The sequence below is a fragment of the Opisthocomus hoazin genome, chromosome 9 (assembly GCF_030867145.1).
Source record: "Opisthocomus hoazin isolate bOpiHoa1 chromosome 9, bOpiHoa1.hap1, whole genome shotgun sequence".
NCBI lineage: Eukaryota > Metazoa > Chordata > Aves > Opisthocomiformes > Opisthocomidae > Opisthocomus > Opisthocomus hoazin.
This window is the reverse complement of record NC_134422.1, coordinates 5,456,965-5,469,697: the sequence shown is the minus strand read 5'-3', so window position 1 is coordinate 5,469,697 and position 12,733 is coordinate 5,456,965. Positions and strand designations below refer to the sequence as shown.

The window sequence follows — 12,733 nt, the reverse complement described above, 5'->3', positions numbered from 1 at the left end:
CCCCACACAACCCTCAGTTATAGGCATGCAAAGCTCGTCTTCTCACAAAGCTGTAAATCCTTTATTCTTTTTTTTTTCTCCTTTTTTTTCTTTGTTTTTTTCCCATCTCTAAACTGCCTGTCAAATGTCACTGTCTTCTCATCGCTCTCTGAACAGCTCCTTTAAGACCGTGATGGCAGGGCTGCCATCTGTTGCATTTTCTGCCGTCTCTCTGTCACATCAGCCAGTGCCTGCTGGGACTTCACCCTTCTCGTGTGGCCTTGTTCCCTTGCACGTTGGTCTCCCTAGTGCTTGCAGTGGTTCCTGCTTCTCTTCCTGCCCTGTGGTTACTTCACAGCATCACAGGAAAAAAAAAATACTGACCATTAGATTAGTTCTGCAGCTAAAGAAATTGCCAAGGAGACATGTTTGCTGATTTTTGAACTTTGAATTTAAGGGCAAAGGTTTTTGTCTTTGCTTTTCTTTCCCTCCGTCTGAAGAGTTGAGAAGAATAGCTGGGAAGAAGAGGTCAATGCTCCTACTCTCACAGAAGCATACAAACGTATGGCCTTTGCCAGCACAGCTGCTTTCCTGCTACTATTGACAATCTAGGGTAAAACTTGAGACGCTTCTTCAAAGGAAAATGCAGTGGGGAAATTTTCACTCTACTGTTAATGTAGTTATATTTCCAAGGGCAAAATGAGAAGTTACAGTGTATTTCAGCTTGGTTTGACCTAAATGGCCAACGAAAAAAGAAACGGACACCTTTTGGGGGTCAGTTTGACATCGGATCCCTCTTGCCTCAGTAGCTGAAGTGCCTCAACCTCCTGCTTCTCTTTCTTGGACCAAATTCCTGGTGGTACAAGGTTTCTTGAGCAGCAGTCCAGTTGTCTTGTTGGTGGAGTAAACAAGACAGGTTAGTGGGAGGTCCAAAAATTCATTTGACAGTGCAAAACAGGGTAAGGATACTGTAAGAACTGATGGACAGAGGTTAGCTTTATTTTTGGGTCAATATTAATTGATTTGTGTGGTTGTTCTGTTGTTGTTTTATCTAGCAAAGAAGACGAATGTTACAGTTCAGAAGTGTTAAATGTGTTGGTGCCTACTGAAAATGGAAATCCAGATAATAAAGCAGCATTACCGCAGGTGTCTGTACATGCATAACACCAGGATGCAGTTGCACCTCTAAATTATATCGTTAGTCCACCACTGACCCCTTTGCCCCTCTACCTCTCTTTACTGTTTGGGGGTTTTGTGTTGTGTGGTTTTTCTTTTTTTTTTTTTTTTTTTTTGCCTTGTAACTTCAGAGGCTGGATAGAGAGAAGCTATTTGTGTTGCTTCCAGATGACTATGTTCTAGCTATGTGTAGGGATGGGTGGTGTTCAGGCTTGAATGGAGGCGACTGGACAAACATGTGGCTGGTTTGAGACGATTTTTATAGAGAGTAAAGAGAGATATTAACTCTGCTATTCTCTATTTTCACTTTTAATTCTCCTTCTGTTTTCCACCCTGGCAAATCTGTGCTATTATACTATCGATCTGCTCTTTCACTAAAGTGAAAGAGTTTTGTTTAAAATCATTTTTGCTGTAATTGTGTGTGTATTCCTGTGCCCGTATGGGAGAAAGGTGCTTTCTTAATTAAATCAGAGCTTTAAATTTTGCCATGGTGATGGGGAGGGGAGAGAGTATATTTACATTTGTATCTATATATACACACCTGGTTTTTGGTTAACTCTTGGAGGTCATGTGTTTGGTTGCTGTGCGGGTCAGAGTCTGAAGAAGGAGGCACATGACTGTGGCGGCTGCTTATGCAACATCGAGTATTTGCACAAGAATTTCACCATCCTCTCTCAGGAACGGCTGCCAACCGCAGGGTAATGTGGTTTTGCTGTGGAGTGGAAAAGCTGAGTTTTATATGTAAGATTACTTTTAACACTGAAGCACTTCTTGACATGAAGGTCAATATGTGCCTAAATTACTCTAAGTAACTGAGTTTATTATAATTCTTCTCTGTCACATTCCCTTGCTGTAGCCGTGAGACTGTGCTGTGTAACTTGTTTAATTATACAGTTGTGTTTGCTGCTGTGTGTCTGTTTTTGGGTATGGTATGAATATTTAGATCTTTCATTCTCTGCAGTTCTGTACTTTAAAAAAATTCACTGAAGTGTATTTAACCTGAAGCAATCTAGAATGTGTGTTGCTTTAGGCTGTGCTTTTTTAGGATCTTCCTTCCTCAAAATTGTAATCACAAAAATAATTTATGTGTGTAAAGGTGGGGAGGAGCATCAGCTCTTGTGCACTGTGCGTTTCTGTAGTTTTTCTCAGTTGTTTTTAAAGCAACTTCAATTCACAGTGTTGTTCTTGCTTTCAGTTGGTGTATTTTGACAACGTGGACCTATACTGCAAACATGCGCACTTACACGTGTGCACACCCCCAGTTTTCCTTCCAAAGGGTTCATTTGGGTGCTGACTGGAAAATGTCAAAGGTCTGTGGGCTGAGTTGCGTGTAGCAACCTGGTAAACAGCTATTGGAAGGCAGAAAGTGAAGGACATGTTATTTCCATGATAAACTCTCTTTCTCTGAGGATATTGATAGAGCTTTTAAAGTAGGGATTCATTGTATGCCTGTTAGCACTGTGCTGAGTAGAAAGACTGTGAGTAACATCTTGGGATATTTAAAGTAAATGGTTAAGGGGGGTGAGGGGACTTCACAGTTTTTTTAATAAAGACATGGAGATACCATTATAGACGGGGTAGATCTTTAAATATATCAGAAGTGGATCTAAAAATAGGATAAATTATCATTCTTATAGTTAAGCCTAATGGACCTTGATGTATAAGTTTGATAAGAAGGCTTACTAATATTCACATTTTTTTCTATTTAGTCAGTAAATTATGCATAAAGGACAAAACAGTTATCTCCCAGACGTTTGCATCACTTCTGTCTGACTAATTCTCATCCATTGTCTTTTACATGTTTTAAATTGGGAGATGAAGTAGCGGGGATGATATCTGTGGTGATAAAATACACAATAATGACTATTTTCTTACAATAAGTTGCATATGCTCTCTTTGAAATAGTCACTGGTGACTTCTTTACATTGACTCAGTATGCAATACAGGCAAATTCTGTGGAAGAGTCAAAAGAGCAAAGGAGTCAAAAAAATGCTGACTTCATTTCATCTATATCTAGAAGACAAAAAGCGTAATAAAGTTTCAAGGAAATGAAGAAGAAAACACCTGAATGCTTTCTTCAGAGTAGGTAGTGGAGGCAAGTTATTTTTCTTAATGTCGATTATTTTCTTTCTAAGTTGTAAGAAAAAGAATCCTGATAACGAACCATGTTTCTTATCAGACCTGATGGGTCTGAATTCTAACTTGAAGAAGATACAGAATATAGTTTTCAGTTAAATGAATATAATTGGATGGAATAAAGATGTGCTGTTCTTATACAAATGTATTTACTCTTCATGTATAAAACAACAAATGACTCTTGAATTATTGTAAAATAATTGCATGGGACTTTATTCTGCAATAATTAGAAAATGTAACATTGCCAGTCAAAGTAAAAAAATAAAAAAGAAAAACCCACAGAAATTCTGGGATTCCCTCCCTATGAAACCTAATTCCCATTCAAAGGACAGAAGTACTTTCTTATTCTGGCCTCAGAATTGGATCTCTGGTATTTCATTCCTCAATAGGATTTTGATTGATTTTATTTTAGTAGTTTTATCTTATTTCATAAGGTTTGTATTAAATCAGATACCTCTGAGCACTTAATCATTTTTAGCTTCTAGATCTTTGTATTTAATATTATATTTGCTGTCAAAATTTAATATAAATAAGAATCACAATAAATGTAAGTCATTGATCAGATGCAGCAAACTACAGCAATGACAGGGAACAAAAAGCCTGATCCAGAAATCTTTGTCTCTAATAGAGACACCTATTGACTTCGGTGGGTTTTGTGTCAGGCCTCAAATGGAAACAAAACCCATCTATTCTTGCCAGACAGGTCAGCGGATGACCTGGAATATGATAGCCATTAATCCACTGTAGTAACTGTATGTCCTTACTGAAAAATGGTAACTAGTATGACAAATGGGAGGATGCTGCGCTGTATTCACATGGTGTAAGCAGAGAATCTACAGAGCAGATGAGAAGGATCTGGTGTATAAAACAAAACTGTCCTTCAAGAATCCTTATCATCCATCTACTGATCATAAATTGCAATGGAATTATCTGGCACTGCCTGTGCAGGCCCCAGAGGATGAACGTTGGAGGGTCCCAAACTGCTCTTATAGGCTGTATCCAGGAGAGGACATAAGTGATGGCAATACCTGTGCTGAACAGCCCCCCTCCTAAGGACTGGGAGAGCTGAGCATTGCTGAGAAAATATCCCTATCTCAGTTGAGTCATTTGTTTGGAGAGGTTAAAAGGCTTCTTCCCTTACTTCAGGAGCTTTGTCACTGGGGAGCAAAAAAGATCCAGACATTAACTTGAGTGGGAAGGAGATTGATTGTGTAGAAAAGACTACAGAGACTACTGAGTGGTCCTTTTCTCCAGAAGGAAACAAGAGACAATCAGGGAGACGAGATTTCCAGCCCCTTCTAAAAGGATTGTTTCCATAATTTCCAACTTGTGAATGACAAGTTGACCATGAGCCAGCAGTGTGCCCTTGTTTCCAAGAAGGCCATTGATATCCTGGGGTGCATTAAGAAGAGTGTGGCCAGCAGGTCAAGGGAGGTTCTTCTCCCCTTCTACTTTGCCCTAGTGAGGCCCCATCTGGAGTACTGCGTCCAGTTCTGGGCTCCCCAGCTCAAGAAAGATGAGGAGCTACTGGAGAGAGTCCAGCGGAGGGCTACGAGGATGAGGACGGGACTGGAGCATCTCTCCTACGAGGAGAGGCTGAGGGAGCTGGGCTTGTTCAGCCTGAAGAAGAGAAGCCTGAGAGGGGATCTTATAAATGCTTATAAATATCTGAAGGGTGGGTGTCAGGAGGACGGGGCCAGACTCTTTCAGTGGTGCCCAGCGACAGGACAAGGGGCAACAGGCACAAACTGAAGCATAGGAAGTTCCGTCTGAACATGAGGAAGAACTTCTTCACTCTGAGAGTGATGGAGCCCTGGCACAGGCTGCCCAGGGAGGTTGTGGAGTCTCCTTCTCTGGAGATACTCAAGATCTGTCTGGACAAGGTCCTGTGCAGCCTACTGTAGGTGACCCTGCTTCAGCAGGGGATTGGGCTGGGTGACCCACAGAGGTCCCTTCCAACCCCGACCATTCTGTGATTCTGTGACTATTTGCATTAAATAAGTCTTAAGAGCAAGAGGACTATAACTTGATAGTGTGAGTATGTACTGGACAGTCTTTGATAATGTCTGTGGCATCAGGACACCCATGCTAGTGTTGTAAATCAAAGAAATAGGCCTTTGGAAACAAAACGTAGTATTACTTTCCAAGTGCTGGTCCCAATATTGCTTGAAAATAAACTCTGATTTACTGATTAAGCTGACAGGTTCTTCAGTTTTGTAATTTGGAGAAGTGAAACTTAAGTTACCTTCCAGAATCTTTAGATTCTAACGAGGTATTAATGACGACCATAGCGTCCGTGGACCTAGCTTGCTTTTCTAGATGTTTCATAGCATCTACTGGAGGAAATAAAGATCTCTAAACCATCTTCCCTGATGACTGCCAAATGAGGTCCAGAAAGTCAATACTCTTCTGACCTGCAGAAGACCGCACATGTTGTTTCCAACACCCCAGCAGGAGAGCTGGCAGAGTCAGTGTCTTGGATCTGCTACTCTGCTGTGGAGGAGCTGGGAAGCTCTTCCCTAGGGAACAGGGAGCCTGATCACACCTTCTCCAGGGCTTTCAGTGGAATGGCAGCTCTTCAGGAGGTGGCTGGTTGGATGTATTGATTCCAGCCAGCTTGGCCACATTAACATCTCGTCCAACCTCTTGTTAAGTGTAACACGCTGCCTCCTAGAGGCCTTGAAAAACACTCTGAGAACCAAGATGTTAAAATATATTTTTTTCTACAATTTTTTTCCATTTTATTTTCCTTTTTATCAGCTGAGGGATGATTAGGATCAATAAGTGGCAATGAGAAATTTGGTGGCAAAGACAAGGTGTGAACAACCTGTGTGGAGACAGCACGAAAGGGGTATTTCAAATACCTCCTAGGGGAGGGTGAACATTAGCTAAAAACCTGCTGGTTTAGAGCTCTACTGGCATGTTTTTTTTAGATCTACACACCTCTGGGAGAGGAAAAATTGCTATTGTGTAAGATACCAAGTCTGGAGGGGCAAAAGAAAATGTTCTCATCATAAACTAAATGATAGCAAATTAAAGCAGGTGACTAACATCATGCTGGCCATTTGGCTGGAGTGTAAGCAGGTTTGGATTAATTGGCTCTAACGAGGTTGTGCTATTTAGGGCTTTATATTTAAATACCAACTGTTGTCCTTCGCATGTGTTGATGAAGCTCTTCTGGATGGTTTTCAAGGACTGGCATAAAAATTTGATAAGAAGCCTAATCTGCGTTTATATGTTTGTACCAAAAAAGAATAAAGAAGAATATGTCATAAGGGATTTAATTTTTAAAGATATCTGGAACTTGGAAAATACTTCACTGACTCTCAGAACCCCCCTTCCACAAAACTCCAAGCTAGGTTAAGTGACAATGACAGTAATGCTCAGCTGGCTGCAATCATCTGTTCTCTCCACAGCTTGTTTCTGGATATCTATGTATAATACACTATTGGTTTTAAGAAAAGAGAGCTGGAACTTAAAGAGGATACCTACTTAAAGAGTTTTCTTTCTCAAACAGAGGAAAAAAAGCTGTATTCTCTGGTGGCTCTATGCTGCGTATTGTGTGCTAATCTGTCAAATTTCTACTTATGCCCTAGAGTTCTGCTGTTGCACCAAAACTCTTGGGGATGTCAAAAAGGCAGAGGATATTGTGTGGCTTAACTGTATAGTTCCCACCAAGCACCTCAGTGAGCCTCTTGACTGCCTTCTGCAACAAAATGCAGCAGGTAACACTGTGGAAGTTTTGCCCTGAAGTACAGAGTACACGTCACAAATTTTCTTTGCCAATAGATCTGTAAAGGCAAGTTTACAAATGCTATCTCCAACACAATAGTGTCTCTGAGCATTACAGTTACAGAACTATTCTTCTTAATAAAGATCAGTGAGCTTGTATTGTTGCAGTTAGTTTTGGGTATTCTGTTAGAAACTATGGTCTGTCGTGTTTGCAGCTTTATTTGGGCTGCTTTCCTTTCCCAGGACAAATGGAGATAAAACACCAGGATATCCATTGTACCTAGAAAGAAACACTAATTCAAGGTCCTGGTCTTGAAAGCCACATTTCTAACGAGGCCTTTGCCGTCTGTATCCTGCCTGCTCTGCTCTTGTGCATGAGCATGGCTGAACACAAACACCACCTCCTATTTTTAAGAAAGAAAAGCTGAAAGAGGCTGAATGTTGCACAGCCTGAAAACAACTTCAGTGTAGGTGTACACCTTCTATGTTCAGGAGCACAGACTGCAGAAACAATAATGCTGCCTCTGGCTTTGAGATCTCAGAATTGTGAATGACATTTCAGTGTTTGTAACCGCTATCGGTCTGGTGGAACAACTTACAAACTGCTGATAGAGCTTAAAACAGGAACGGGCACCTTATCTCCAGAGAAGAAAAGAAAAAAAAAAAAAAGCCTGTGGGGGTTACAGCAGTAGTTTTCCTTGGAAATACTTGAATTGATCAGTTTTATCTTTCCATTCAAATACTTCACTTTTAAAAAGCTTTACATCAATGAAGTTTGGAGCTTGAGTGATGCAGCTTTAGTAGCTGCTTATCAGCCACTTGTGAATATGCATGCTGCAAAAGCTAAACTGTGGCATTTTTCATTTTAGGGTGAAACTGAATGACCTGAAAATGGATCCATCTCCTGTGTTACCAGCAACCATTTTAGAACAAACTGCCTTGCAGCTAGGATGCAGTCCCACAGACAAGAAACTTGCTTTTCACTTAGACGAGGAAGATGAGCTAAAGCATCTTCGTGAATGTTTCTGGATCCCGAAAGTCAAGGATCTACCTCCAAGTGAGAATTATAATTACAGTGGGGGAGCAAGGGTGGGGCTTTACATCATCTGCATGTATTTATCACAAATCTTTGGAAATCATTGTCACTTATGAGATAATTGAGCAATTGCAGTGATATCTGAGCACAGCATGTCCCTGATGTTGCTAAATCAATCCATCAACTTATTCTAGCACCAAAGCTTTATGCTCTCGTTGCCATCCTGAATAAAATGCAAGGATACAGTACTTACATGGTGCTTATGCTGTCAGTCAGCTGCTTTGAACAATACAGTGACTGATTGAAAATTATAGGCAGAAGCATTTCTATCTAATGGTTTGAAAGGGCAATGTCACTTACAATAGTTCGGAGTAGTTGCTTCCTTGGTATAATATGGTTTGGTTACATCTAGTTACAATTGTTTTAGTTAATGAAAGAGATGGTACACATATTATGTTGCCATTTATGACTTATTGCTAGTAGTAGAGAAAATTTTCTTCCTGAGGCCAAATGAAGACTGTGCCTTAGAACAAATAATTCATCTGAGCAAATAATTCATAATAAAACCTTTTACTGGAGGATCTTTCCTACTTTCCTCATGAATTGCCTACAAATAGATAACTGCTTCAAGGTAACCATGCAAAATGGTTGTCAAAATTTTTCTGACTCATTCCTGGTCTGTAGGTTGTTTCGAGGAGCCTGTGGCATGCCTGGGTATGGGAGCAGGGGTACCTTTGATTTATTAAGAGAAGACCTGGTGTGCAGGCAGGGGGATGGGAGGGCTGGCAAGCTGAGAGGGAAGGATTTTGCTTCGCGTTAAGGCTCCTAGCTCAGAAATAGTACAAAATATTTCTATGGCTTTTGTACCTGCTGCTGCTGTGTCTGACCATAATCATTCAGGGAAACCTTTTGGGAGGACCCACCTATGCAGTCAGCACAGTCCATGGCTCTTCTCCTGCTTCCCAAGTCCTATCTGCTTCTGTTTTCAGCTCACGTATCACATATATGGGGAGCAAAGCTGTGCCTGCTCTGCAGGCCCTGCTCATGGCACACTGGAAGCTGAAGAAATGGCATGTTATTTCCTTTAGATGGTGAACATCTATAGGATTAGTCATTCTACTCCTTATCCACCTTGGAAGAAAGCACCGATTATAAATTATAGGAAAAGATATAGAATTATCTTGCAAAACATTTTCATATTATAATAAATGCAGATATGATTTTCTCCAGGGTTTTTGATTTTCTGAGGAGGACAGTACTGGTGGTACATGAGAAATTACAGGTACATTCATCAAATTATGTCCAGAAAATGGCATTAACTGTCTGAATTCCTGGACATCTTTTGAAACGATGTTTGTCTTCAATATCTTTCTGCCTAGAGACGATGAATGTTGGGAATGCAGTCTGCTCCCGCCCTTAGGACACGAGGATGATAAATCCTAGTTCTTTATGTACTGGGTGGTATTGGCTTATCTTTCCTTGCATTTAAATCCTTGAGTTTTGCTGTTTATATTATTCAGAGCAGAAATGGACACTTCACAAATATTTAAACTAGGTGCTTCCTCTGCACAGAGGAGGTGTTCTCAGCCTGTCTGCCAACGAGTCATTCCCCTCCCCCCCCAGCCCCGGTTGCTTAAGAGAGTTTCCTAAACCCCATCTGTTTGTTTGGGTATGACTATTCTGTACTTAAAACCACTTCAGCTGCTGCCTTGCTGCTGCAAAATGTCCCTCCAATACTGGAAAGATGCTGGAAGGCAGCTGACACAGCCATTGCGCTGGTGCCATTAATCAGGCTGTGCCATTGAAATCCAGCTCAGCTAGGGCACCTGAACCACAGCCACGTCTTCCACTGCAGCACATGAAATGCCTCTCGAGAACAGCAAAGCTCACTTTTCAGGGTAGTGTCTCAGCAGCTTCCAATGAAAGAATCTTCTGAGAAGTAAGTAGAGATTTTGATACCCCTGTGACAGTTAACATTGCTTCCCCTCCAACTGTTTGTTTATCAATTACCATAATTAGCCCCAAAGACTGCTGATATGTTTTTTTTTCCCCCTAGTTACTACAGTATTTAGTCCTGAGACTAAGTGTATATATATATTTTTAGTGAAGATAATCAACCTACATATTAGTACCAGTTGAATAGCACAGAGAACCCATCATTCTTCTGTTCCCATATTAAGGAGATTTTCCTCCTCTTTCTTCCCTGTCTCTTTTCCATGCTTTGGCTGTCATCAGGAACAGCTTCCCTGCTAAAAAACAGCAGGGGTGTAAATATATATATATTTACATTTTGTGCCTATATGATAACGACAGATCTCCCATGACATTTATCTGAGCACAGGAGAGGGTCCTAGATAACATGCTTCTGAAGATAAATGTCATTACACATATTAGCTATCAAATATTCTTTATATATTTACATAAAACAGTACAATGAGGTTTTAAAATGAAGCCTTACAAGAAGTGGATGAGAACATCCATAGGAGATGATTGTAAGATTGCGTACATAAAAATATTTAGAAAGTCATTATAATAATTTAATTTAGTTATCAACTTAGAACCTGTCACAGCTGTTTATTTGTTATATCGATCAACTGGAAATGACTACCAGACTTACACCCTGGCAAACCTTCGAGTTTTTATGTGCAAGCACAAGGGATGAGGCTCAGGTGAGCAAATAGGAAAAGATGACAGCAGAAGATTTAGAGAAATGTTTGGATCTCCTAGCTCTTCTCTGAGCTGACAACACAGTCTCTTTAATACTTTTTCTTGTACTGGGGGGAAGTAGGAATGACTGGATTGCAGCTGGCAGTCAGGTGCCAAATCACCAATCTGATTAAGGCTATGGCTTGTGTTTTGTCATCTTGTAAAGGAACAGAACATCATTTGGGTTTCTTGGGAATAAAAGGATGTCCCAGAGTGAAAGACTTGAGCTATATTTCCCTGAAGAGATGGTTAAAGGTAATGCTTAATCTTATAAATCTGGCTCTTTGTTTGGAGGGCTTGTGAAAGGGGGTATAGGAATATGTGAAAGCGGTGATCTTTTATCCTTCAACAGGGGACAGGACTCGGATAATGTATAAACAGATTTAGTCCTTCTTTTCTGGTTAATAAAGACATAGTCTTTTTCCCTTTTGTTTGGACTGAATATTTTTGAAAATAAATTTGCTTTTTCTTTGATGTTTAATAGATATTAAAATACATCTTTAAGGTAGACGAATGGGTATATTTAGTATGCAAAATAATGTGCTTTATTAGGTCTGACTAGTTTGCATGAATCTGAGTAGGTGTGAGAACAACTTATAATGTATCTAATTAGTCTTAATTTTTTTTAGTAGAGACAGCAGTGACAGGACGAGGGGTAATGGTTTTAAACTAAAACAGGGTAGGTTTAGGCTGGATATAAGGAAGAAATTCTTTACTATGAGGGCTGTGAAACACTGGAACGGGTTGCCCAGAGAGATAGTGGAGGCCCCATCCCTGGAAACATTCCAGACCAGGTTGGACAGGGCTCTAAGCAACCTGATCTAGTTAGTGGTGTCCCTGCTCGCTGCGGGGGGGTTGGACTAGATGACCTCTAGGGGTCCCTTCCTACCAAAAACTTTCTATGATTCTAAATTATTATCATAGAATCATAGAATGGTTTGGGTTGGCAGGGACCTTAAAGATCATCTGGTTCCAACCCCTCTGCCGTGAACAGGGACATCTTCCATTAGACCCGGTTACTCAGAGCTCCATCCAACCTGGCCTTGAACACTGCCAGGGAGGGGGGAGCCACAGCTTCTCTGGGCAACCTTTCCCAGTGTTTCACCACTCTGATGGTGAAGAATTTCTTCCTAATATCTAATCTAAATCTGCACTCTTTCAGTTTACAGCCCTTGCCCTTTGTCCTATCTCTACACACCCTTGTGAAAAGTCCCTCTCCACCCTGTCTGTAGGCCCCCTGCAGGTACTGGAAGGCTGCTATAAGGTCACCCTGGAGCTTTTATTCAGGCTACTATAAGGACACATTTCAATAATTATCTCCTGTTTGCTTTACACCAGCCTTTATTTCATCAACTGTACTTATTTTCTATTTAAATATTGAAATATGTGTTGCATGTCAGCCACAGCTCCTCCAGAAATAAAAAAGGGCCAATACTGTCAGAAATGAGAGCAGAGTAATTAAGGGAAAGACAAGTAATTAAGGGAAAGACAAGTGCTAGGCTTGATAAAATGAACGTGTTACTGTAAAGAGTATCACAGTGACTGGGCAAATGTTGGAGCACAATGGTGTGCTGGTCAGGAGAAGTTGTGAAACGACAAAGATGCTGCAGAAAGCAAGCCTAGTTTGGGAGGAAACGGGTCCAAAAGGAGTCTCTTAATGATGTCAGAGAGAGGAAGTAAATGCTTTTTTGTGCAAAGGAAAAGAGTACAGCCCAATCAGAGTTGATAAAGTGCCAAAAAAAAAAAGGGGGTTCCAAAATAAAGGGTGTAATAGTATAAATATACATTTTGTCAAAGTGGTAATGCCATCTTTCTCCAACAGAGAGAGGCTTCTTTATTTAGAAAGAATTGAGGTGTGAGAAAAACTGACTTGCTTCTAATTCCTACTTCTTTTAATACTTGATTGGAATATAATAAGTACTAGTGATATTTAGAGCTTTGAATTCTTGAGGACAGAGTCTTCTGTTT

At 40.5% G+C, this 12,733-nt stretch overlaps 1 protein-coding gene across 8 annotated transcripts in view; it reads left to right on the top strand.

Annotated features, from left to right (window-relative positions):
* The first annotated feature begins 1,784 nt into the window (after positions 1–1,784).
* The window catches only part of KYNU (kynureninase), a 61,623-nt gene continuing 50,674 nt past the window's right edge, over positions 1,785–12,733 (top strand). The window contains exons 1-3 of one of the 8 annotated variants that reach the window (XM_075429637.1): positions 2,516–2,633; positions 3,173–3,250; positions 7,893–8,080. In XM_075429637.1, the coding sequence (XP_075285752.1) occupies positions 7,915–8,080 (166 nt within the window). In that variant the 5' untranslated portion in view covers positions 2,516–2,633; positions 3,173–3,250; positions 7,893–7,914. Of the gene's footprint in view, positions 1,854–2,515; positions 2,634–3,089; positions 3,251–6,932; positions 7,017–7,892; positions 8,081–10,931; positions 11,021–12,733 lie in introns of those variants that run through there. The other 7 variants (XM_075429636.1, XM_075429638.1, XM_009935174.2 and 4 more) reach the window with 7 other exon arrangements.